At 38.6% G+C, this 24,864-nt stretch overlaps 1 protein-coding gene across 4 annotated transcripts in view; it reads right to left on the bottom strand.

Moving 5' to 3' along the window:
* Positions 1–24,864, bottom strand: part of LOC122553090 (SLX4 interacting protein) — a 94,025-nt gene that overhangs the window by 68,633 nt on the left and 528 nt on the right. The window contains exons 2-3 of one of the 4 annotated variants that reach the window (XM_043696613.1): positions 15,596–15,704; positions 6,791–6,924 (exon numbers count right to left, since the gene is read on the bottom strand). The exons of 2 other annotated variants lie outside the window; for them this stretch is intronic. Coding sequence is in view for 1 of the 2 variants with exons in the window: in XM_043696612.1 (XP_043552547.1) it covers positions 15,596–15,652 (57 nt within the window). In the remaining variant the exon portion in view is untranslated. The remainder of the gene's footprint in view (positions 1–6,790; positions 6,925–15,595; positions 15,705–24,864) is intronic. One more of the 4 variants, XM_043696612.1, reaches the window with a different exon arrangement.

The following is a 24,864-nucleotide window of genomic DNA, read 5'->3' as shown; positions in this document are numbered from 1 at the left end:
TATTTTTAGGTTTGAGAGGCAGGGAGAGGAAAAATATTAATCTGAACCAGACAATAACATGCACCACACCAGACTAAAATCATTTATACTATGGTATCCACCATAATAGCTTTCATGCCATTTTGGTTTCTTGCCATTTTTTATTTTACACTGGATGATCTACATTATGGCAGACAATGCATGTTACTTTGTAGCAAAAATATAATAATGTAAAACAAACATTGCTTCTCGGGTCAAAGCAATCATGTTCAATCAGTTTGTGGCACACCTTAGATCATGGTTTACACCATCATGATAACCCTTCTTTTAATACCTTCAACAAACTGGAGATATTGGTTAAAGTGAAATGGATGCCTTTAACCATTGATTAGGTTTAAAGTAGAAGATCATGAGCAAGTCACAGAACAAGTGGTGCAAAAGTACTACATTAAAGGGGATGAGTGAGGCACATAATGCATTTGAAATGACTAAAAGAAAGAACTTGTGTTTTTATTGTAGCTTTAATTATCTCAGGATGTCCCAAACACATTACAGTCACTTTAGCTCTTCAAAAAAAAAACAAATTTTAAAGTATATTTAAATTTGTCCCACACAGTAGAATTTTAGACTGAGAATGATACAAGTCATTTAAGTGACTTGCATAAATCAGTAAAACAAACTAGCCACACTCCCACAGGCATAGAAATACATGTCGCACTAACCATAAATATTTAATTTAAAAAATGCCATGCTTGCAGATAAAGAAATATACTAGTGATCAAAGCTTACTACAGTGGCAAAATTTATAGGAATGTTTTAAAGAAGTAGAGTTTGAGAGGTCGGAGGCAGGAAATTCCATACTTTAGGACACAGGCAGCTGAAAGCACAGCAGCAGATGATGGGATGGAAGAGAGGATGCTAAAGGGGGTGCAGAGATCTTGAACAGCTGTATTACTGAAGAATGTTACATAGAAAGGCTCAGTCGGGGGATGTGCATTGAAGCATTTGAAAATGACAAAATACTTTTTAAAATTTTTTTCCACAAGTTTACAAAAGAAAACTAAAAAAAGACCCAAGTATAAACATTGATATACAGTTAAATCTTAAATAAATGATAACCAAAATCTATCAACCAAGAAAAAAGAAATACCAAGAAAAAAAAGAGACAAAACTCAACTAACTACTCATCTAACTTACAACTAACCAGAGTGTATCATTAAAATTCTTACATTATTCAAGAGAAAAAAAAAATTCCAACGGATAACACAAATTGAGCAGTGATATACATGCTCGGAACGTGTTAACATCAGATCACAACAAAACCTGTATTTATCCAAAACATCCCAAGCATAGAGCATATAAAGAAAATGCAAGTATACTACTGAACTAGAACTAACAGTGACTACCCTATCCCCCACCCACACCAACACCTGGATATATTTGGTAATGTTAATACCATATATGAACATATATGACTATAAAATTACAGTCTCAGCAAATAATAATTAAATATATTAATACAAAATAACAGGGGAAAACAACCCCGCTCCCAAGGACAAAGATAAAATAAGGTAGCCACCTTCCCCCCATCTACATTAACTAGACCTCCTGGCCTATATATACATAAAAAAAGGGGGAAAGGAAATTGCTAAGTAAAGGATGAATAAATAAGCCCTTCTTCCCACCCCCCGGAGATAATAATAAACAGTAAGATAATGAAAGGAAAAAAAAAGGGGGGGATAAACCGGGGTGGAGGTAGGGCAAAACAACATCAACTAACTCTTATAATTTGTCTAAGAGAATCCAAAAGTTCCATGGCCTTCTCCATTGAGCCGATGTTAAACACAGACCCTTCATGGCTAAAGCGTAGTATAGCTGGGTAGCGCAAGGAGTATTTGAATGTTTAAATCCCTTAAACACTTCTTTGCTTCATTAAATGCCTTCCTCTTTCAAACCAAAGCTGGGGAAAAGTCCTGAAATCACAATCTTGGATCCTTTATGAGTCATGGCTTGTGGATCTTTCCCAAGACTTCTGGAGGCTTCCAAGAGCATCTGCCTCACCTTATAGCTCTGCAGCTGGAACAGGACCGGGCGGGGCTGCTGGTACGAGCCGGCCCGCGTATTGCAACCCGGTAGGCCCATTCCACCCTTACCTGGCCTGATCCAGCCTCCACATTCTATAACTGCAGAAGCCACTGTTCAAGGAACCTTGTAAGCTGGCCTTCTTCTTCCCGTTTGGGAAGGCCCAGCAAACGAATATTTTTTCAACAACTTTGATTCTCGAGGTCGTCAATGTGGTTCTCTAAGGTCCGCACTTGCTGTTCGAGAGGCCGGACCCGATCCACGGCTGATTCTGCAATGGCCTTGGAGGTCGCGGCCTTTAGCTCCACCCCTCCGACTCGGCATTCAAATTCTTCGATGTTTCGGTCGAGCTTTTGTAGCGCGGCCGAGAGTGAATTCCACTGACTTCGGGACTCTTCTATGAAAGCATCAATCTTCACGTTGAGTTTGGAGATTATTTTCGCAAGGCTCGCCACTGTAGATAAGTCCCCCAGGGCGGCTGCGGAAGCCTCTGCTGCAGCTGGGGAGGGGCTCCTGCCTGCTGAGAACTGGGGGCTCCTTTCCCCCTAGTCATTTTTACAGGAGACTGAACTGTATAAATTTCGTACTAAACTACTAACTACATTAAATAAAAACTATTTTTAGTTGATTTGGTGAGTGTGGTGGGGGAGGGTGGCCCACTTTGCCTTGGACTTGGGAGGAGCACTATAGACTCAGACTTGCTGAGTCGCCGCCATCTTGGATCTCCCCCAGTGAAACATTTTAAGTTGAAGTGTCACTGCATTGGGAGATAATTTGGTGATGGCAATGGCAGGTGATGGATGAACAGGACTTGGAGCCATTTAGGACACAGGCAGGGTTTTGATTGACCCCCAGGATGTTATGGAGGTGGATACAGAGAGATACTGCTTTGTCAGTTATCCAGTAAACCAAAAGACTAGGCTAGTGGTTTAGATTGTGGGTTCAAATCTCACTATGCAACTGGTGGAATTTAAAATTCAACGATAAAATCTGAATATACAACAGGTCTCAGTGATGGTGACCAAGAAATTCTCAAACGCTGAGAAAAACACCATCTCGTTCATCAACATCCTTTGGAAAAGGAAATCTGCTGAGCTTTCTTGGTCTGATCTACATGTGAATCCAGAACCCACAGTAACATGGTTGACTCTTAACTCCCTTCTGAAATGGCATAACAATTCAATTCAATTGAAGGCAATTAGCAATGAGCGATCAATACTAGCTTGCCAGTGATCAAATTTGTTTTTAATAAAGTAAGCAGTCAGGATGGAGCCATGGATTCAAGATGAGCAGCTCAGCTCAAAGTAGTTTCAATCAAAGCAAAAGTAACCTACAAATGCACTATGCTCTTTTATCTATGTAAATAAATTGATATATTTAGGATATTATCATTAAATGGAATTTTATTCTGCATGTTATAGTTTAATAACCCAATAACTATTTCTCACAGTTATGTTTTAGACTACTAATTGACTAACAAATTAAAATTTGTCTGGCATCATCTGTGGAGAGAAATCAGAGTTAGCATTCTGGATCAAGTTACCCTTCCTCAGAATTCCCCAGTTCTGAAGAAGGGTCACTCAACCTGAAATGTTAACTCTGATTTCACTCCACAGATGTTGCCAGACCAGCTGAGTTTTTCCAGCAATTTGTTTTCATTTCTGATTTCCAGCACCCACGGTCTTTTCGGTTTTTAAAATTAACTTTGTACTAATACAAATTTTATTTTCACATTTTGTCCTAATTAGCTCTGCTCTACTTCACACACAGCTCTCAGACATCTTTCCAACACCTCTTATCTCCTCCTCAGTTTCCCATTACCCTATGTTTTTGCAGCATAGATGACTGACAGTTTAAATGAATACATTGCTCAGCACCTCTGTGCCCTTTGACACTTCGATCAACTAACAAGATTTTAGTTGTTACATTGTCAGAAGCCTTACATAAACCACAACCATTTTACAAAATGTGGATATTGTATCACACAAAAACCTAAACTGGATCCAAATAAACAGAACACATGGGTACAATCCCAGTTACAATTTACAACACGTTATTTATAACAATTTACTCACTTGTACAATGCTACTACAGCAATGAAAATCCACAATTACTCTGTAAATATTATTTTCCAGTAGAACAGATTAACACAACCTATAATGTGCTTTTCAGAAATTACTTTCATGAGAAGTATGTATGACTGGAAAAGCCAGCACCTGTTGCCCATAGACTGATAATTGCTACATTGAAAAATCATTATAGTAACAGGTGTCAAATTGTGATGAGGATGCAAATAAAATAATCATTATTCATAATATAACAGACAATTACAATAAAATTAAAAATAATAAAAGATCTGCAGAACGATAATTGCAACCTACAAATAAATACAATACACTTCTTAGGGTACAGAATAGAAATGAAAGATTTGCTACATTCTCCATTAAACTCTATAAATCATATTGTTAGGTTGAGTTTGTTAAATTCTCAACCATTTAAATACTATTTTATAAAAGAGGCTGCCTTTTATAAAGGCTGCCTTGTAGTCTGTTCATTCTATATGTTATCTGTGGGATGGCATTTTCTCCTGAATTCCATCACTCGTTTACTTTTGTGCGGCTGTGGTAAAAGATACTGATGTGAAATGGGACTCAAGAACTTCCTAATGAAGTCCAGGCAGAACTTTTTCTGCCTTTCACCAAGGAAAGGCATTCAGTTTTTGATGATATCAGGCTAGTTTTGGTATGCATTACATTGGGTCAGTTTCAGTGCTCATTTCTGAATAATTTAGAACTTGTTCACACACTGTGTGCAGCATTCCAAACAAGCACTGCATATTTAACAATAGGTTGTACTTAGTTATTAAACACACTGAATACTTCAGTTTAAAGTTTTATAACTGAAGCATAACCTCCTTGATTTTGTATTCAATTTCCCTCACAATAAATCAATACATTTCCTTTAGTTTTCCTCATTAGATTTTGTATCTGCATGTTTGCTTTTTGCAATTCACGCATTTTGACACCCAGATCCTTTTTTCAGAACTCTGCAATTTCTCACTATTTGGATAAGATGCTTTTTAATTCTTCCTGCCAAAGTAGGGAATTATACATTTGCCCACATTATATTCCATTTGCCAGATCGCTGTCCACTCATTTAGCCTACCTATAATTTTTTGTAGCCTCGTTATGTACTCTTCACAATTTGCTTTCCTAGTTATCTTTTCAGCACCAGCAAATTAGGCAAAATTAATTCATCCAAGTCATTTATATAAACTGCAAAGGTCCTAACACTGATCTCTGTGGCACACCACTGTGCCAACCAGAAAAAGATCTATTCATGCCTACTGCTGTTTCCTGTTAGTCAGCCAATCTTTTGTCCATGCTAATATGTTATCACCAAAACCACAAGCTTTCATTTCCCCACATCACCACTTGATGTGACACCTTAGTGAACACCTTCTTGAAATCTAAGTATAGTGGGCCTCTTGCGATGCAGTGATAGCATCCTGCCTCTGGTCCATGAGGCCCAGGTTCAAGTCCTACCTGCTCCCAAAGTGTGTTATAACATCCCTGAACTGGTTGGTTAGAAAATATTGAGTATTCCCTTTATCAATAGTACTCACTACCTCCGCAAAGAACAAAGATAAACTTTCCCTTTCACAAAACGCATGCTGACTCAGTCTGATTACCTTGAACTTTTTGAAGTATTCTGCTGTAAAATCTCTAATAACAGCTTTGAACACTTTCCTTATGACAGATGTTAAGCTAACTAGCCTGTAAATCCATACTTTGTCTCTTTCCCTTTTTGAATAAGAGAGTTACATTTATTATTCTCTAATCTTGTGGGACATTCCCCAACTCTTGGAACATCAAAACTAGTTTATCAACCATCTCACTGGACACTTCTTTTCAGATCCAATAATGAAATGCATTGGGACCCAAGCAACTGGTTGTTTCCCAGCTCTAACAATTAATTCAGTACTACTTCTCTGGTGATTGTAATTTTCCTGATTTTCTCACTCCCTGCCTTCTATTTTCTGAGCTACAGCTCTTTTTGGGGTGTTACTTGTATTATCTATAGAATTGCCAGCCTCTCAACTGCTCTAGTAACTATAGTATTTATATGAATGGTCCAGTTCAGTTTCCCCCACAATGTTGTTATTTGTACAAGCACGCTACACACAAATTGTTGTAAAGCAGCAATCAATGACTACATTCAAAATTATTTTATTGGTTGCAATGCATCTTGGAGTGTGTGCAGATTATAAAGGATGCCATACAAATGCAAGTTCTTCTTTACTGTAAAAAACTTTGCCCACACAGCATAGCTCAAATTATAGTATTAAGTACAAAACATAATGGTTGATGTACTGGAGAGTGGCTAATGTTGTACCTTTATTTAAGAAAGACTGCAAGGAGAAATCTGGGAACTATAGACCGGTGAGTCTGACATCACTGGTAGGTGAGTTGTTGGAGGGGATTCTGAGAAATAGGATTTACATGCATTTGGAGAGGCAAGAACTGATTAGGGATGGTCAGCATGGTTTTGTGCATGGGAAATCATGTCTCACTAACTTGATCGAGTTTTTCGAGGATGTGATCAAAAAGGTAGATGATGGCAGAGCGGTAGACATTGTCTTAATGGACTTTAGTAAAGCCTTTGACAAGATTCCATATGATCGGCTGTTTAATAAAGTTAGGTCACATGTGATTCAAGGAGAACTTACCAATTGGATACAAAATTGGTTTGACAGTAAGAGAAAGAGATGGTGGTAGTGGAGGGTTGTTTTCAGACTGGAGACCTGTGATCATCGGTGTTCCGCAGGAATTGGTGCTGAGGCCACTGTTATTTGTCGTTTATCTAAATGATTTGGATGAGAATTTAGGTAACATGGTTAGTAAATTTGCAGATGACACCGAAATTAGTGGTTTAATCGACAGTGAAGGTGGTTATTTAATATTACAAGGGGATGTTGATCAATTGAGCCAATGGGTTAAGGAGTTGGGGAATAATTTGGGTAAATGCGAGGTGTTGCATTTTGGTAAGATGAACAAGAGCCTATCCAGTTAATTGTAGAGCTCTGAGGAGTGTTGTTGAACAGAGAGACCGCAGGGTTCAGGTACATAGTTCTTTGAAAGTAGCATCACAGGTAGACGGGGTAGTAAAGAAGGCGCTTGCTATGCTTATTCTCATTGCTTGGACCATTGAGTATAAGAGTTTGGAATGTTATGTTGTGATTGTACAGGGCATTGGTGAGGCCACGTTTTGAGTACTGTGTAAAGTTCCAGTCACCTTGCTACTGGAAAGATATTATTAAATTGGAGAGGGTGCACAAAAGATTTACAAGGATGTTACTGCTATTAGAGGCTTTCAGTTATAAGGAGAGGCTGGATAAGCTGGGACTTTTCCACTGGAGCGTAGAGCGTTCAAGGGTTTCCTTTATAAAATCACGAGGGGCATACAGAAGGTGGATAGCAAAGGTCTTTTCTTCCTTGCGGTAGGGGAATTCAAAACTAAAGAGCATAAATTTAGGGTGAGAGGAGAAAGATCTAAAAAGGTACCTGAGGGGCAACTTTTCTACATAGAGGGTGGTTCGTATGGAGAATGAACTGCTAGAGGAAGTGATAAATACAGGTACAGTTTCAACATTTGAAAGACATTTGGACAGGTACATGAAGAGGAAAGATTTAGAGGGATGTGAGCCAGATGCAGGCAAATGGGATTAGTATAGTTTGGGAACCTTGGTCAGCATGGACCAGTTGAACCGAGGGGTCTGTTTCTGTGCTGTATAACTCTAACATTTTATATACACACTTTCAGGTATATCGCCTCATTGAGAGAAGATTCTGCATCTCTGAATTGATGAATTTATTAAGTAAAAGTAAATTCTGGACATATTGATGAGGCAAGTCACAAATAGCTCTATAAGCTACATCCATTTGAGTTTTTCAGGGAAAAGATTAGCAGGTCTTTTAGTGATCAGCATCATAGTGGAGGCATGCACGTCTAGATTAGGATATTGAAAGACAATACATAAGCATAAGTATTAACTCAATGTAACATATTTCACTTACTATAACAATAGCTAGAATATACATCAGCATGTGTTGTACAAATCATGATTTTACCACTTATAGATTTTTTTTGATTAAGTCTCCATGTGCAATACTATCAATAACTCAAGTATTTTAATGTGCTTACAATCTGTGTGGTCTTAAACTTTAGTACAATATATATTTTTAAAATTGTTCAACAGTTCCAGTATGTGAGTTCTATCCAGACTAAACATGTTGTGACATATAACAGAAATTCCAAATTATTGAATAGATCCTTACGTCAAATGCACTTCCAAGTGTACTTAATTTTGGGAAATACAAAACATTTCTACCTTCACAAGCTCTTAAATTGAAACTAATCAATGGCACCACAAGATAGCTTTGTGTATGTGACTTGTATATCAGACTAATATTCACTATGTTCTTAGATTTCAGATTTATTCTATTCAGAGGTCCATCTTTTTCCCTGCTTCATGAACACTTTCTGGCCTGGTGAAAATAGGAAAATGAAATCACATGTCCAGCCTTGAGGTCTTGCAGGAGCAGGAACTGGGTCAGGTCAGAATTCGCACTTTCATGGCTTATAGGTGCAACTAGCTGTTTAAATCATCATCTTGAGGCTTATGTGTATTTTGTATTCCAGGAGTGTGAAACCTGAAGTGTGCAAAGTGGATCAAGTAAGAGCAGGTTTGAACTTTGTGGATTTCTTTGGAAGGTGAGGGTGCCCATTTCAATCTACTCCCAGACATTTTTGGGGAGGTCAGATGTCCTTTGGAATTGTTCAAAGTACACATGAATATGCATTAAAAATAGGACAGAATATGTTTTTTAAAAGTACATGAATTAATTGACTATCAAGCTTATTGGAACTGTTAACAGCTGTCAAAACAAGTGTCAAGAGGATTTGTCAAAACCAACTATCAAAGAATGCTGTCAAGTTATTTAAAAGTCCTGTCATTTAAATCTTTGAAAATAATGTCAGAGGTCTTTTTAAAAAAAAGTCATTGTTTCCTATGTTACTCCATCAGTTGACATAAACCTGGCCTTCTGCCCAGCCTGCCTCTGCACTCACCAACCACTACTCTCATTTAGAGTCTCCCAGTTAGAGTTCCAACTTAGGCTGCCCCAAACTCCAGACAGAAAATCCAACTTCCAGACAGCCATTTTTAAATGTGGAGTTTGCAAAACCAGGATTTCTCCAGAATCTAGGCAGCCAACTCACAGTCTAAAATCCAGGCCGGATATTAAAAATTAAATTCTGGACTCAAACCCAAAAGGGGCAAATAGCAAATAACTATTACATTTACTATGCATTGCTGCTTCCTTTATTTTCGATGTATCACAATGGCTAACTGTATTTCTTCTTGCAATAACATGCATTGCAGATAAGAGTGTTTCAAACTCAATCTAACATGATATAACACGTCATAAACAAAACGGTATAGTACATGAATCCTTGGACTAACAACCTTCAAATTTTATAAACCAGCAGCCTTATTTAAAAGATACATTTACTGAAGGGAAGACAATTGATGTCAGTTGGAAAAACCCACATGGTATTTTCAATATTTAAGAACACCATAATTTGTACTTACATCATGCCAAAAAGTAAAAATATGGCTTAAAGTTCTTTTCACAGCCATAATCAAACAGAAATGGACAGTGAGCCAAAGAAGATATCACCAGGGAAGATCTTAGGCTTACATAGAAACATATGCAAACATAGAAGATAGAAGCAGGAGTCGGCCATTTGACTCCTCGAGGCCCAATGAAGAAGATAAATGATTTGATTTCAGATTATCTTTGAAACCAGATAAGGGAGATGGGGTCTGGGTGGGTTGCTCTTCGGAGGGTCGGTGTGGGCTGCTTGAGCCGAAGTGCCTGTTTCCACACTGCGGGAAATCTAATCTAATCTAAAAAATGTTAAAATTTTGCATAAGGTTCATTCTAAGTTTGAATTCTACTGGACAACAATAAATATCATGCCCTGACCAAAAGTAAAAAATTAGTTATACTGAAAAACTAAACACGGTTTTGATAATTCCATCATCAGAACCAGAAGCTATGCTCTCATGCAGCCACTCTTCAATTAGATTACACTGATATTGATAAGTTTGAAAATGAGCATAACGTGACATATCCACAATATTGTGATTACATTAATCTTAGGATCTTTGCCTTTGGAACAAAGTTGCATTGGAGTGGGATTTCTGACTCTGGATCCATGTTGGCCCAACCTATTTTTCTGCATTGAGGATCATCCTTTGCATACACAAAACACTATCCAGGCTTTCTGGTATCAAAAAGAATTGCTGTGCAAGGACGGAATACTTCAGCAGTTCTGCAGCACAAGAAGAGGAAATGAAGGATTCCTAAATAAAGAGAAACACCCTGTGAGCTGGATAAAGTTTTTTACTAATTTACTCAGACCAGACCAAAGCCATCAGCAGATAAATGTTTGGGACAGACTGGAGGAAGAGGAGGCTTCTATCAAAGCTCGACTGCCATTGCTTTTTATTGAAGACCCTCAGCAATCTTGTTAAATGGAGCAGAGTGGACCTGAGCCCTGCTCCCATAATTATTTATGGGAGTGGCAGCTACTGGTGGTCTCATAGGAGGAATAGAGAAATTTCACACAGGCAAGTGAGGTGATGTTTGGCCTTGCAACCCAATTATTTTCGCATCTTCTACTGCAATCCTACAGAGGTTTGTGAGTGATTACATAGAAACAATTAGCTCAATTTCCACCCCAAACCAGAAGTCCTTATAAATGCATTACTTTTATTGCAACATGCTGTTGGTAATCAGAAAACCTACACGTAGTAGGCCTGGGTTCAAGTCCCACTGTTTGAGAGGCATCTCAAAACGTGTCTGAACAGTTGATTAAAATATCTGCAGATGAAGAATTCATTCTTCTACTAATACAAAATTTAAAAAATTAAGCTGCTTTAAGCAATGATTATCAGATGGCACTTTGTCAGGAGGGATTTACAACTGAACACTTACATAGTGCATCACTGAAATGCCTGTAAGTGCTTAACACAACTGATTATTTCTTGAAACTTAATAACTTATTAAAGAAGTATACATTCCAGTCATGTTGCACCAGCAATGAGCAGAATAACCAGCTAATTATTTTATTATTATGTGCTGATTGAAAGTGAACTCGCAGTACATCTTCATGGATTCTGAGCAGGTAAACAATACTGGTTTAATTTCTCATCTAAAGCATAGCACTGGCCTAGTAACGCACTGAGTCAACAGCCATGATTATTTACTCAAGTCCTAATGTGGAACTTAAAAGCACAACAATCTAAAACAGTAAGTGTGACTGCTACCAAGTGAGCCAAGCCAATGTTACTGTTAGCACGATGTCAGATACTTCAGGGATCTTCAAATGGTGGACTGTGGCCAACTTCAGAGCTTGGAACCAACTGCGAAATAGTTTAGAGGTGAAAGGTAGTGTGAACACAGGCCTATTAATCAACGTTTGAACCACTCATGGAAGCATTCTGGTTCTGGCTGGTTAATTGTCACTACTTTTGCTGAACAGCAGAAGCAAGCAATAACTGTCAGCAATGACTGACCAGCTAGAAGTGGAAAACCTCTCAGAGTAAGACAAAAAGTTGACTGTGGTAATCTATATTGAATACATCTCAGTGAACATCTCTATCATCAGTGATCTGACTTTCTATAGGAATATTAAATAAGCAATGTTGCATAAATTAGCAATAACAATGGAGAGCATTAATTTCCTCATTTCCATGCAAAATTGGAAGAAAACAGGATTAGTTTTGTTATGGATTGTATGCCAAAAATCAAATTATTAATAATAACATTCATAATAATTATCCCTGACTTTGCTAAGGCTGAAGACTGACCCTAAGTGAACACTGGTTGAGCATCATCAGGAATGTTTGTCGTTTTGAACTGTAGTTGACGTTCATTATTCTTAGGCTCTAGCTTTATCTATTCAATTTTAAATGCTTTGGTCTGAAAGGTTATTAGTGATCCCAATTGAACAGAATCTTGCATGTACTTAGACTGCAAGAAATAAAACCATCACAGGATAAAACTGCTAAACAAATGTCAAATTCACCTCAAATTAAAATTCCATTACATATTTTTGCATAAGGAATTTTGGCAACAGAATATTGTATATAAATGCAGCTCAAGAGCTCCCTCTTCTGGGTTACAGTACTTGGAGACAAATAATGTACATTATTAAAGAGTCCGATGTTCAGTGACCAAATACCATGACATGATCTCAGCAAATATTTGATAAAGAACTCAAGCGTATTTCAAAAACTCACTAGATAAATTGAATTTAAAAGGAAAGGCAAACTGTGAGAAGTACTTCGTTGCAAAATACCACCACCACTCCCCTTCTGAAAGTAGCAATGATGTCAGGTACAATTCTACAGGAGATGGCTGTGTTCCAGATCCTTGGCCAAATGGCCAATCTTGATTTGTGAGCCAAGACAGATGGTTCGTAATTCAGTTGTGGGATGTCATAACAGAGTCTAATTCCGTCCCCAAGAACATCTATGTACACTTTCTAGAAACAAGATCACTTGACAGTAAACAGAAACAGTAATCCTGGCATGTTGATGTTCTAAAGTGTTTAAGGTAGTTATAGTGCCCAAGTTGTGCATAGTCAATCAGGCTTTGTTTTCATGACAAATACATCAACAGAGACTTAGTATGAAGAAAAGATTTATCAAAGGCTGGAAGGTGTATCTCTGTCTAAGGAAATAACCTGCACATTGTTCCAAATCTCTAGTAAGAGTTCAAATAATAATAGATTAATAGCATATGCTGGAAATGTGAAACAAAAACAGAAATCGTTGGAGAAACTCTGCAGGTCTGATATCATCTGTAAAGAGAAAACAAAGTTAATGTTTCACGTCTAGTGACCCTTCTTCAGAACTGGAACAGCAGATTAATAATTAGATTTGCCAACAATATCCATGGACAACAGGAAATCAGCAGCCTTAAATGTGACCCCTCAGGAGCATAGAATGTCTTTAACTCATTGAAAGCTACTGTATTAATATAATGATCTCATAAGAATAAGATGGGTATAGGTTCACTGCCATAAATAAACCAACAATCTCAACAGCAAGACGAGATACTTTATGACAAGAAAATAAGCTCTACTATAAGAAATACTTGAGCAGCATCCACATAGTTACACGACTGAAATTCAAACTGAGGCTAATTGAAAAATAATCTCTTGTACAGGAAGTTGGACATATTATTACCAGTGTGCAGTTGTTCACTGATAAGGCATTTGATAGTGAAGAATTTCAGAAAGAAAGTGACAAGAAATTGAAATTTCCCTACAAGAGCAGCTACAAATGATGACAACATCATTGAATCAGTGACACAGAGTCAGAGAGAAGCTGAGGAAACTTTGGATGGCAAAGCCTTAGAAGGCATAAAACTCATTATCCTTTTCCTGTATAAGTTCAGAAAGGCAATCGCACAGCTTCAAAAATTGAAGATTCTTTAGACTGGTAATAAGCTGGAAACCGTGTGAATCGCGAAAAACCATAAATAACATGCAATCTACACTGTGTTATTTCTTTTTAAAAACCTGAATAATAATGTTCCCTCGTCATTTTTCTAGTCCAGCAAAAATCATCAAACTTTGCTGTAGTGAACATATAAATGTAGGGCTTTGTCACAGTAAGGTCTGACTATACAGATCGTCACCATATAACAGGAAAGGATGTACATCCTGGATTTCTTTTCTAATGAAGGTTCAGAAATAACCTAACAAAGGTCTTTAAAAATGTGGAAAAGTCTTAACAGAGCAGACAAGCAGAATGCCTTTAGCAGTTCAGAGAACATGGTAGATGCCTGGGATGAAAAGGTTTTGAGGAAAGGTTGAACAGACTGGATTATATCCATCAGAATCACAAGAATCAGAAGTGATTATATTGAAATTTGGACTTTCCCGAGAGCTTTTGACAGGATGGATGCTGTGAGGAGGTTTTCCTTTTGGAATCAGTTTAGAACTGAAGGATGTAGTTTAAAAGTTAAGGGTATCCAATTTAAGATGGAAATTAAAAAAAATGCCCTTTCACCCAGAAAGTATTTTGTCTGAGGAATGCACTTCTGCAGAGAGCAGTACAGTCTGAGTCATTAAGTATATTCAAGACCAAGTTGAACAAATTTTAATCAACAAGGGAGTCAAGGATTGTGGATACAGGTAAGTGGTATTGAGGCCATAATCAGATCAACAATGATCTTGTTGAACGGCAGGGCAGGCTTGAGGGGCCAGATGTCCCGCTCCTGCTCCTGGTTCTTGTGCTCGCTATGTTGAAAAGCAAGCCCAGAGTTTATCAATGTAAGATGTCACCAAGAGTAGGGAGTCTGCCACCACAGGGAGTTGTTGAGGTACACAGTAAAGAAGCATTTAAGGAGGAAATAGATAAGCTCAGGAAGGAGAAGGAAACAGAGGGTTATGTTTTTCGCTGAGGAATGGACGAGGATCAGGCTTCATAATGAGTTTCTATGCTGTACATTCTATGTAATTCTCAGCAGCTACACAAAATCTCACTACAGTACTAACAGTGAAGTCCCACCCCATGGCAGAATAGTTAGCAACACTCAGTGTTTAGCTTTAAACATGAACAATTGCCAATTGAGTGACTTGCCAGGCAGTTATTAAAACCTGTTGCATTATAATTCAGAATGAATTATTTTGTTTAGCAGAAGCATTGAGGGTGGAAAGAGAGTTTAACAAAACAACTACAATCTTTTTAATACAATATTTTAAAATGCCACATATTCTCTTGGCTAGAGCAAGGTGGGAAAATTATGATGTTTAATCCTCCAGGTCTCTCCACTTATCCTTTGCTGATGAAATCAGTGACTCATGGTTTAGTAGAATTACAAGGAGGGCAGGAGAATTGCTTTAATGTTTCATGAGAACGTTGAAGAAAATAGCTAGTTTAATGACAGCAAATATTGTGCTCAATTGGAGAAAAACGTCTACGGCAGTCTCAGTCAGACCCCAGTGGAAATAAACTAAGTGAGCAGTTCAGCCAATGTATTTTATTTCTTCGTTTACAGAATGTGGGAGTCACTAGATAAGCCAACATTTATTGCCCATTGGTAAATGCCCTCGAGAAGGTGATTGCGAGCTGCCTTCTTGAACAATTACAGCCCACGTGGTGCAAGTACAGCCATAGTGCTGTTAGGAAGTTCCAGGAATTTGACCGTGCGACAGCAAAGGAATAGAAACACAAATCCAAGTCGGGATAGTCTATGGCTTGGAGGGAGTGTCTTCAATCATGCGCAATAACCGTGCATCGCTGACAGTAGTCAGTATATTTCTCTGCCTTGCTCCCTGCAGATTAAGCAGTTTCTATCTATAAAGAAGTGATCTTCTAAAAATAAAGTAACTCACAATGCAAGATTATACAATGGAAAGTATCATTCAAAGTAAATCTAAATAGCCTTACCTTAAGGACAAATTTGTTTGAGGGCATCATTGTGGAAAAACAGATCTTGCTCAACATTCAATTGCAGTCAAATAAGCTATCAACTCATTTACATGACAGGGCAGTCAGCCTGAGTGAAGAGAGAAAAGTTAGTCGAAGGAAATATAATGGAAACCAAATATTAATTTAATATAAATACTATATTAAATACTAAGTGCCAGCTCTTATCAATGGAATTTTCATTTAGGAGTCAAAAGATTGAGAGTTTTAGCCATTCTACATAACATTAGCACATAATTCGGGTTAATATTTCTGTGCAGTAGAGGGGCCAGTCCAATTTTACAGTCATTCAGGTGAAATTGTAAACTAAGGCCTCACCTGGATGGTTCAGGCAAACACAAAAGATTCCACAGAAATTACTTCAGGAGTAGGAAACTTTGTGTGCTAATCCAATCTTGATCACTCAACCAAAAGCATCAAAGCTTTCTATCTTATTATTTATATCTAGCCGTACACATAATAAATCTAACAGTCCTTCAAGACCAACTCACTTGAAATGCTCTGATGATGGAAAGGCATGATGTAAATGAGTTATGCATCTCTAAAACCTTTTAAGAATGTCAATAATGCAGAAAGTTCTGCCATTTATTGAAATTTAGAAACCACAAAGGCTGTACTGCAAGATTCGTTGTAATTCAGCTCTCTGAGTTCCTTCTGTAGTCTTCTGCTCAGGAATATTTCCAGGAGGTCAATAACGACTGTAGTCAAAAGCAAGCTAATTGTTACAAATTTGATGTCGTTACCGGTGAATTTCTACTTCCTTCACCAAGTTAACTTTTATCAAGTTACTATATTTCAGATAAAAATTAAGCCTATGTTGTTCCACATAGGGAACACTCCAATACCATGGAAAATTAGTGTACAGCACAGAAGCAAATCATTCATTTTAACCCGCGTCTATTTCTCACAGTATAAACTTCTATACCATTCTCCCTCATGAGCCTATTTAATTTACCCCTTCATGAGAACGCCCCGGATAGTCTGATGGCGAGAAAGTCATTGGAGCAGTACTCAATGAAATAGTGCATTGGGACCATATGGAATCCCAGAAGTAGCAGATTTTGTAGAAATTGGAGATCTCAATGGAATATTTCCTTGCATAAATGAAGAATCCATTAAAGTTGGCAATTCTGAATGGCGTTGTTTCAGTTAAGCTAATAGTTACCCAGGAAAATAGAGGATCAAAATCCTAGTCTGACTCCTGAGTAACCACTCACCAACTCCAATGAGTCATCTTCCCAAACGGCCCACCCAATGTACCATGATTACAAACCTCATATCCCACTGGGTCACAATATACCTGGCACAGTCTAAAGCTCTGGGAGTGGACACATCGGAGCATAGTCCTAAACCCCTGAGGCCGGTCACCGCATAACATAGAGTTGTACCTCCAAGACCAGATGTCTGCACCACAGGCCTGAAAGGGACCAGATGCCTCTGCACAAGGACACAACACCTACCTCCCTGCTGCTAGCTCTCTCACTAACCCAGAATCTAACTCTCCCCACTCAGCTGACTCCAGGACCACCTCTCCTAACAATGAATGCCAATCCCTCCTTTCTGCCAGACATTTCCACCCAACCTCCCTTCCCAAAAAAAAAGAGCCCAACCTACCCAAAGCACTCTTACCTGGCACCATAACCTCGCACAAAGCTTACATGCTTGCCCTTTCACAGCAGTTGTTAAAGTGTCTGTCTGTGCAGCTGAACATTTCAATCATGATCATCCACTGCTTTTTGTCATTTATACGTGATTTGGATATGAACGTAGGAGGTATAATTAGTAAGTTTGCAGATGATCCCAAAATTGGAGGTGCAGTGAGGAGTGAAGAAGGTTAGTACAACGGGATCTTGATCAGATGGGCCAAGGAGTGGCAGATGGAGCTTAATTTAGATAAATGTGAGGTGCTGCATTTGGGAAAGGCAAATCAAGGCAGGACTTGTACATTTAATGATAAGGTCCTGGGGAGTGTTGCTGAATAAAGAGACCTGGCAGTGCAGGTTCATAGTTCCTTTAAAGTGGAGTCACAGGTAGATAGGATAGTAAAGGCGACATTTGGTATGCTTGCCTTTATTGATCAGAGCACTGAATATAGGAGTGCAGGTTAGGTGGATCAGCCATGCTAAATTGCTCATAGTGTTCAGGGATGTGCAGGCTGTGTGGGTCTGGATGGTCTGATGGGTTAGCCATGGAAATATGGGATTGCGGGGATGTGGTGGAGGGGTGGGATTTGATGGGATACTCTGGAGGGTCACTGTGGACTCGGTGAGCCAAATGGCCTGTTTCCAAACTCTGCTGATGCTCTCATAGAGTCATAGGGTCTGTTTCTGTGGTATATGTTCCTTCGGTCCAACTCATCCATGCCGACCAGATATCCTAAATTAATTTACTCCCATTTGCCAGCACTTGGCCCATATTCGTTTAAACCCTCCCTATTCATATAATCATCTAGATCCCTTTTAAGTCTTGTAATTATATCAGCATCCTCCACTTCCTCTGGCAGCTCATTCCATACGTGCCCCTTAGGTCCCTTTTAAATTCTTTCCCTCTCACTCTAAAGTAGTGCCTTCTAGATCTGAATTCCCCTATCCCAGGGAAAAGACCTTGTCTATTTACCCTATCTGAGCCCTCATGATTTTATAAACCCCTATTTCATGTACGCTCCACATTTCTGAAGTGCCTGTAATCATAATGACCAGCGGGAATTGAACAGTTCAGTATTGATGAAAAAAAGGAGTGAAATGGCAATCTGACTGTGACTGCCACTGCTCGGAACACTGTCCCAGTCAACGACCCCTCATCAGAAGATCTGACGAGCAGTCATCATACAGGAATGTTGCTCTCTTTCTCTCCAAGATGTTACCTGACCTGCTGAGTTTTGCCAACTTTCTTTCTTCTTGTTTTAAATTTTCAACCCTTGCTACAAGCATCTAGATCACAATAGTAATTAGATGCTGTGCGTGCACAAAAGCTGGATGTTTAACCAACTAAAATGGTACTGTTTAAATTAAACAAGTAATGCAAATTCTTTTATTGCTTTAATAACAGAGCACGTTTGATGAATCAAATAGTTTTTCTTTTCTCTTGTAATAGAATGCATGATACATATCAAAACTTAGCAATTGACCGGCTAGACAAACTTAATAATTGTGGCATTGGTTTGCAGAATGACTGAGAGCCAATCGATGGGAATCCCCATTACTCAAAGGTTTACTCTTCAGTCTTATCAATGAGCCAGGCTGGCCAGTCATTCACCAACAAATCCTCAAGTTCTGGAGGCTTGACATGTTTAGATATCAGATTACAGAATCTGCCTCGTGGAAGAGTTCCAAAGTACCATTACCAGGCATGCCATTTCAGAGTCAACTTGATCTCAGACAGATCCTGGTCACCTTCCAAGCCTCTAGACAGGTGATTCAACTTCATTTATCAGAATGAAACTTATTTTAATCTTACTACATTAGAGGGACTTTATAAATATTAAGAAATTAGAATAACATTTCAATTTGTAAACTCTGCCATGCATTATTTTGTTGCTAGTTTCTTTTTATTCACCCCTTCTGTGGAGGATTGACTCTCAGCTGGGATATCATAGATGCTGAATAGCCTCCTTTAACTCATTCAGGTTTTCTTTTGTGTGGGCATTAAGAATGACTGCCAATACATTATTCAACTTCATGGATCACCACAAGAGAATCCAATCCAGTGCTTATCCGATATCTACACAGTTGCATTTCCAATAGAGGTTACTAGAAACCAGGAGCCTTTGTCCCTCCTAACTGAGAAACAGGTTCCCTGAAGTATCCCTACTCTCACTTTGGTTCCGTTTAGTTCACAGAGCTGTCATTATTCAGTATATTATGAACTTTCAGACAATACTTTGCAATTCATTATTCTGAGATTATGCTTTACTCATCTAAGAATCTATTGGCCTGCAACAAAGAGTGTGATACAATTTTTCCCCATCAGAAATAAAATCAGAAATTGCTGGAAAAGCTCAGGTCTTGCAGCATCCGTGAAATCAGAGTTAATGTTTCGGGTCCAGTGACCCTTCTTCAGAACTGCTAGGGCCACCGGATCTGAAATGTTAACTGATTTCTCTTCACAGATGCTACCAGACCTGCTGAGCTTTTCCAGCAATTTCTGTTTTTGTTTATGTTTTATATAGCATCTGCAGTTCTTTCAGTTTCAATTTTCCTCTTCATCTGTATTTAATCTTTGTATGCAATCATGTGAAAGGCAAATAGGATGTTGCAGTTTTTGAATCATCTAGGGCAAAACTACGATTGTAAACAACCTTTGTTATAAAATTCACAAAGAAGTTTGCTGCTGGCTTTGATTTAGGACACTCTCTTGGAGAGTAAGAAAACACAAATAAACCAGTTTAATCACTAGCAGTAAGAAAATAGATTCTATCTCTGATGCAGCACATCTCAAGGGTTAAAGAAGTCTTCTGGAGTGTAATGCACTTACAAGAAAATTAGAGCACGATTAGGCCATTCAACCGATCAACCATGCACTGCCATTCCATATGATCATGGCTGATCCTCTTTTCTAACACCCTACAAGCACTGTTTCTATCAAGCATGCTCTGCCATTTAATATGATTACGGTTGATCCTCTTATCTTAAAGCCATGCAAGCACTGCCTCCTACAACACTTGACACCTTTAGCTTCTAAAAATCTATCAATATATTTGGTGACTTCACCGCTATAGCCTTGTGGTAGGGAATTCCATTGGCTCACCACTGAGTGAAGAAACTGCTCATTTCAATTTGAAATGGCCTTCCACACATATCCTGAGACTGTGACCCCCTTGTTCTGGAACTCACTCGCTGGGGAAACACCTGGACTGCATCTGGTCTGTATGGCCCTCTGAGAATTTTATGTTTCAAATAGATTCCCTCTCATTATTTTGAACTTCAGTGTATACCAAGCCCTCATCAACCCAATCTCTCCTCATACAACAAACCTTCAAATCCAAAATCAGTCTGGTGTATGCTGACTGCACTCCCTGTATAGTAAATATATATTTTCCTAGGTAAGGAGCCTAAAACTGCAAACAACACTTCAGGTGTGGCATCTCCAAGGCCCTATGCACTGCAGTAAGGCTTCCTTACACTTGTTCTCAGACCCTGTTGCAATGGAGGCCAATATACATTTGCCTTCCTAACTGCTTTCTGAATTGACATCCTTGTTTTCATTACAAATATATACCATGACCCTTTCTACATCAATCTTTCCTAATCTATCACCCTTTAAATAAGTTTCTGGCATTTTCTTTTACACACTAAAATGGTCAACTTCACATTTATCCATTTTGTGCTGTATCTGTCATGTATTTGCCCACTCAACTTGACTAAAGCACATTGAAACCTCTTTACATCCTCCTCCATTCACGTTTCCACTTAGAATTGTCATCAGCATTTTTGGAAACATAATTTGACTCCCTTATCCAAGTAATTGATAAATATTGTGAATGGCTGGGACCCAAGCACTGATCCCTGCAATACCCCACTTGTCACTGCCTTCCATTCCTCAAATGACCCATTTATTCGTTCTTTCGGTTTCCGATCGCCAACCAATTCTCAATCCATGCCAGTACACTAGCACCAATCCCACATACTTTTGCACAATGACTTCTAATATGGGATTTTGTCAAAAGCTTTCTGAAAATCCAGATACACTCCATCCACTGATCTCTCATCTATTCTACCAGTTATGCCCTCAAGATACTTCAATAGGTCTGTCAAACATGATTTCCCTTTGATTTTGTTTGTTGATTTTATGTACTTCCATAGGTGTTTTCTAAGTGATAAGGACACTTCATAGTGACTCCAGTTGCTGCTCCAGATCGTAAATGTGAATTTCCAGTAGCTACAACTGGATACAGTTTTTGCACATATGGTCACCCTGGACACTAGAAGTGTCTCCAACCTCCCACACTGCTCTGGAGGAGCACTCCACTGGGCCCAATCTGCCTTGTCATGAATTAAACAAATTACTCTCTTTCTGTTTATTTTCTACAGTTTAAATTATAAATATATACCATGAACCTTGCCTTATTGTTTATGCTTTCAAACTCTTAATCCAAAGACCGAATTTTACTTTAAAGATTGGAAATTTCCTCCTCTCAGAAATATTGAATAAAGTCAATCTATAAATACCAAAGAAAGCAATTCATTTCATAACTTGCATTTAAAACTAACAATATTTTAAGTTTGTAGGTGAAAATATAATGAATAATTTCAGATTAATCTTAGCCAATGCTGATTTATTGACTGTCAGATGCATAGTACCTTAAAAAAAAAATCACAATATTGAAATACTCAGAATACTTCACATTAAGTTACTGTTGAATTGTTACTGCTGTGTGGTTCACTGAACATTAAGTAACTTTTACAATGTGCTTACAAGCAGGCTGATCAAGTCTCAGCTTGTTTACAGTTACAACTTACACCCAATATCTACAGCCTCTACAATTTGGACTAAAATATACTGGAGGAGCTGTCAAAGGATTTTTGCCAGACTGAATTTAAACAAATCTCTAAACATAACCACACTGGTTGGCAATTGACTATAAAACTGCACAGGTGATTTAAAAACAAGGCAATTACTTTAACATAGTTTCTGAATTGTGGCATTCAATGCACAAAACATGCAACAAAGTCTAGTCCAAACATATAATTTCCTCCAATCAAAAAAAAATCTAGCTTCACCCTTTGTAATCTCTCTGATCCAGTTGTACCCTCTTATCGAAGAATAAGAAGGCTGCTTCCTCCAAAAGTCTGCTACTGATATTTCAGAACAATCACTTGTGGTTACAAATGAGAAACTCCAAGAAGAGTCCACAGTAACATCCACTGGACCACTTTTGGAGATTGTACTTCTGTACACTACAGGGTAAGAAGTCACAGATGTTAATCTCTACCAAAAAAGCAGGATCTTTGTTCTGGTATCACGGCACCAATGCGGGGATTGTGTCCAGATCCTGACCAAACATGGCATGGGTGCCATGCCTAACGCAGGTTTTGCGGATTCGCCAGAGAGTGTACTCACCACCCTACTAATGGACAGGATCAAAATCCCAAAGTTGGAGGGCCAACTGGAGCCCCTCCAGCAGCAAGAAAGCTGCAACCCCCGTGGCAGATAAAAGAGGAAGATGGCTCCTTAAGATGGAGAAGCACTCTCTCAGCACTTCTAAAATCTTTGAAAATACAATGGGCCACAGCTAACCAGATTGTGTCTGTATAGTGGCCTGCAGCCATTAGCAAGTTGGAAGGTTGGTGGGTGTAGGAGCGAAAGGAGTGAGAGTGAATGATTAATAACTAATGAATCAGAATACTGGCCCTTCCGGTCTGCTACCAGAAGGCCACCTAATTTTTCTGGCTACCTTTTGGCCTCTTCAGCGGGGATCACTTGTTGGCTAGAAAATTCCAGTCAGCATGCTAGAAGGATCCAATGGCCTCAGTTGGCTAACCACTGCTTGTGGCAGGGAGCATCATTCAGGGGGTAGTTATCAGTCTGCTTATAAATAGCATGGTGGTAAGACCATGCCTGTATACCAGCTTGCCAACAAGTGGCTAAAAATTCCAGGCTGGTACACCTCCATCCTGTTTCCTGCACACTTTAAAAGTTCTACAACCACTGTAAACCCAGGTTGTTTGATTTGCAACATACTACATTACCAGGCCAACTGATGTATTCCAATGTTAATGGTCCTATATATTTCTGGATAATTTTGAAACTTCTGCAATAATTGACAGAATAAATCTGACATTACTTGCTCAACAACTGTGACTTTCCTCTCCCATTTGACATGTGTGGGTTTTAAGTTTCCTGAAACATATTCCAATACAGAATTTTGAAATTATAATTTTGCCATTGAACCAAGTTATCCTGAAAGGCTTACAGCTATGTTAAATATTTAAATAGATATATATTGCAAGTTTTGCACCAAGTAATATATATGGAGCACATGACAGCAGGCCTAAAGTTTTGCCCATGCTTTGAATGAAGCAGTATGTAGGTTTACTTTATAAGTTATTGCAAATATGAATAGCATACCATAAAATGGGTAATTTTAAGCCAATGTTCCCAGTAGGAAACTGATGGATCGGATCCCATCAGTTTCCCAAGGGACACACTTGTTAAAATTACTTCCATTCTTTCCAGTGCAAATAAAATGAAGAATGAATGAAAAACATAACACTTTGCGCACTTTTGTAACAAGTTTCTCAATCCACCCTGATACAGAGCTTTGAAATTTGGTAGCATATTCAATATGACAGCCAAAGCTTTACAGTGTACGCCCAAGATTTGTTCGTTCATGAGTGCCATTCTTGAATTCAGGAGGTCGAAAAAGTTCCATGATCAATAAAATATTTCTGTACTGTAACTAATGTTGTAATCTAATAACTGTAGCAGTCAAATTACACACAGGCAATCCACAAACAAAATAGATGATCTAATAATCCATTTTAGGCATAACAGTTCAAGGCAAATATTAGCCATCATATTTACTTAATTTTGGGTATCGCTTCTGGATATCTTTCATGCCCACCTAAATGGGTAGACAGAACTTCGGTGATATCTGGCTCAACCGCTTTATTTAAATCTCTGAAAGCAAATTACTCCTGGCTTCTGGGTTCCTCTGCAATCTTGGAGATGGCTAAAAACTACCTTTCACATTCCTTGTAAGGATATAATCCAACCCATTCCTTTCTCATGGCTCTGCAGCTTTCCAAAGATCACAGTAGGTAAGTCACAACTTTATTAAGAACAATTTCAAGTGCAATTCCTCAACAGTTTTCAGATCCACTAGGATTCTCTTTCCTTTGGATAGATATAGTAACAGCACTCAGAAATATAAATATGCATGCATGAAATAGAATCCAGACTTAGAATAGCAGCTGTCAACAATCAATGTTCATTGTTCTCCCTAGACTATTGTCATATCGCCTTCCTTTAAGGAACAAATTTTGATGGTTGCTATGTAAATTATCAATAATTACATGGGCCCAATTCAGTTCCTACTCTCCCACGCCCCAGCAACTTTCCACCAGCTCCCAATCTCCCCTATCCATTTCCTATTCCTTCACCCACCACCCATCTCCACTCCATTTACTCCCCTCAGGCTCAGTCATCCAACATCGCCACATCCACTAGCATTCCATCTTCCCTATCCCTCTCAGCACTCCCCACCCTCCCTCAACTCTCCAATAGCTCCC

Source organism: Chiloscyllium plagiosum, chromosome 9 (assembly GCF_004010195.1).
Source record: "Chiloscyllium plagiosum isolate BGI_BamShark_2017 chromosome 9, ASM401019v2, whole genome shotgun sequence".
NCBI lineage: Eukaryota > Metazoa > Chordata > Chondrichthyes > Orectolobiformes > Hemiscylliidae > Chiloscyllium > Chiloscyllium plagiosum.
Note: the sequence above shows the minus strand (reverse complement) of the source record. Positions and strands in the feature narration are given on the sequence as shown.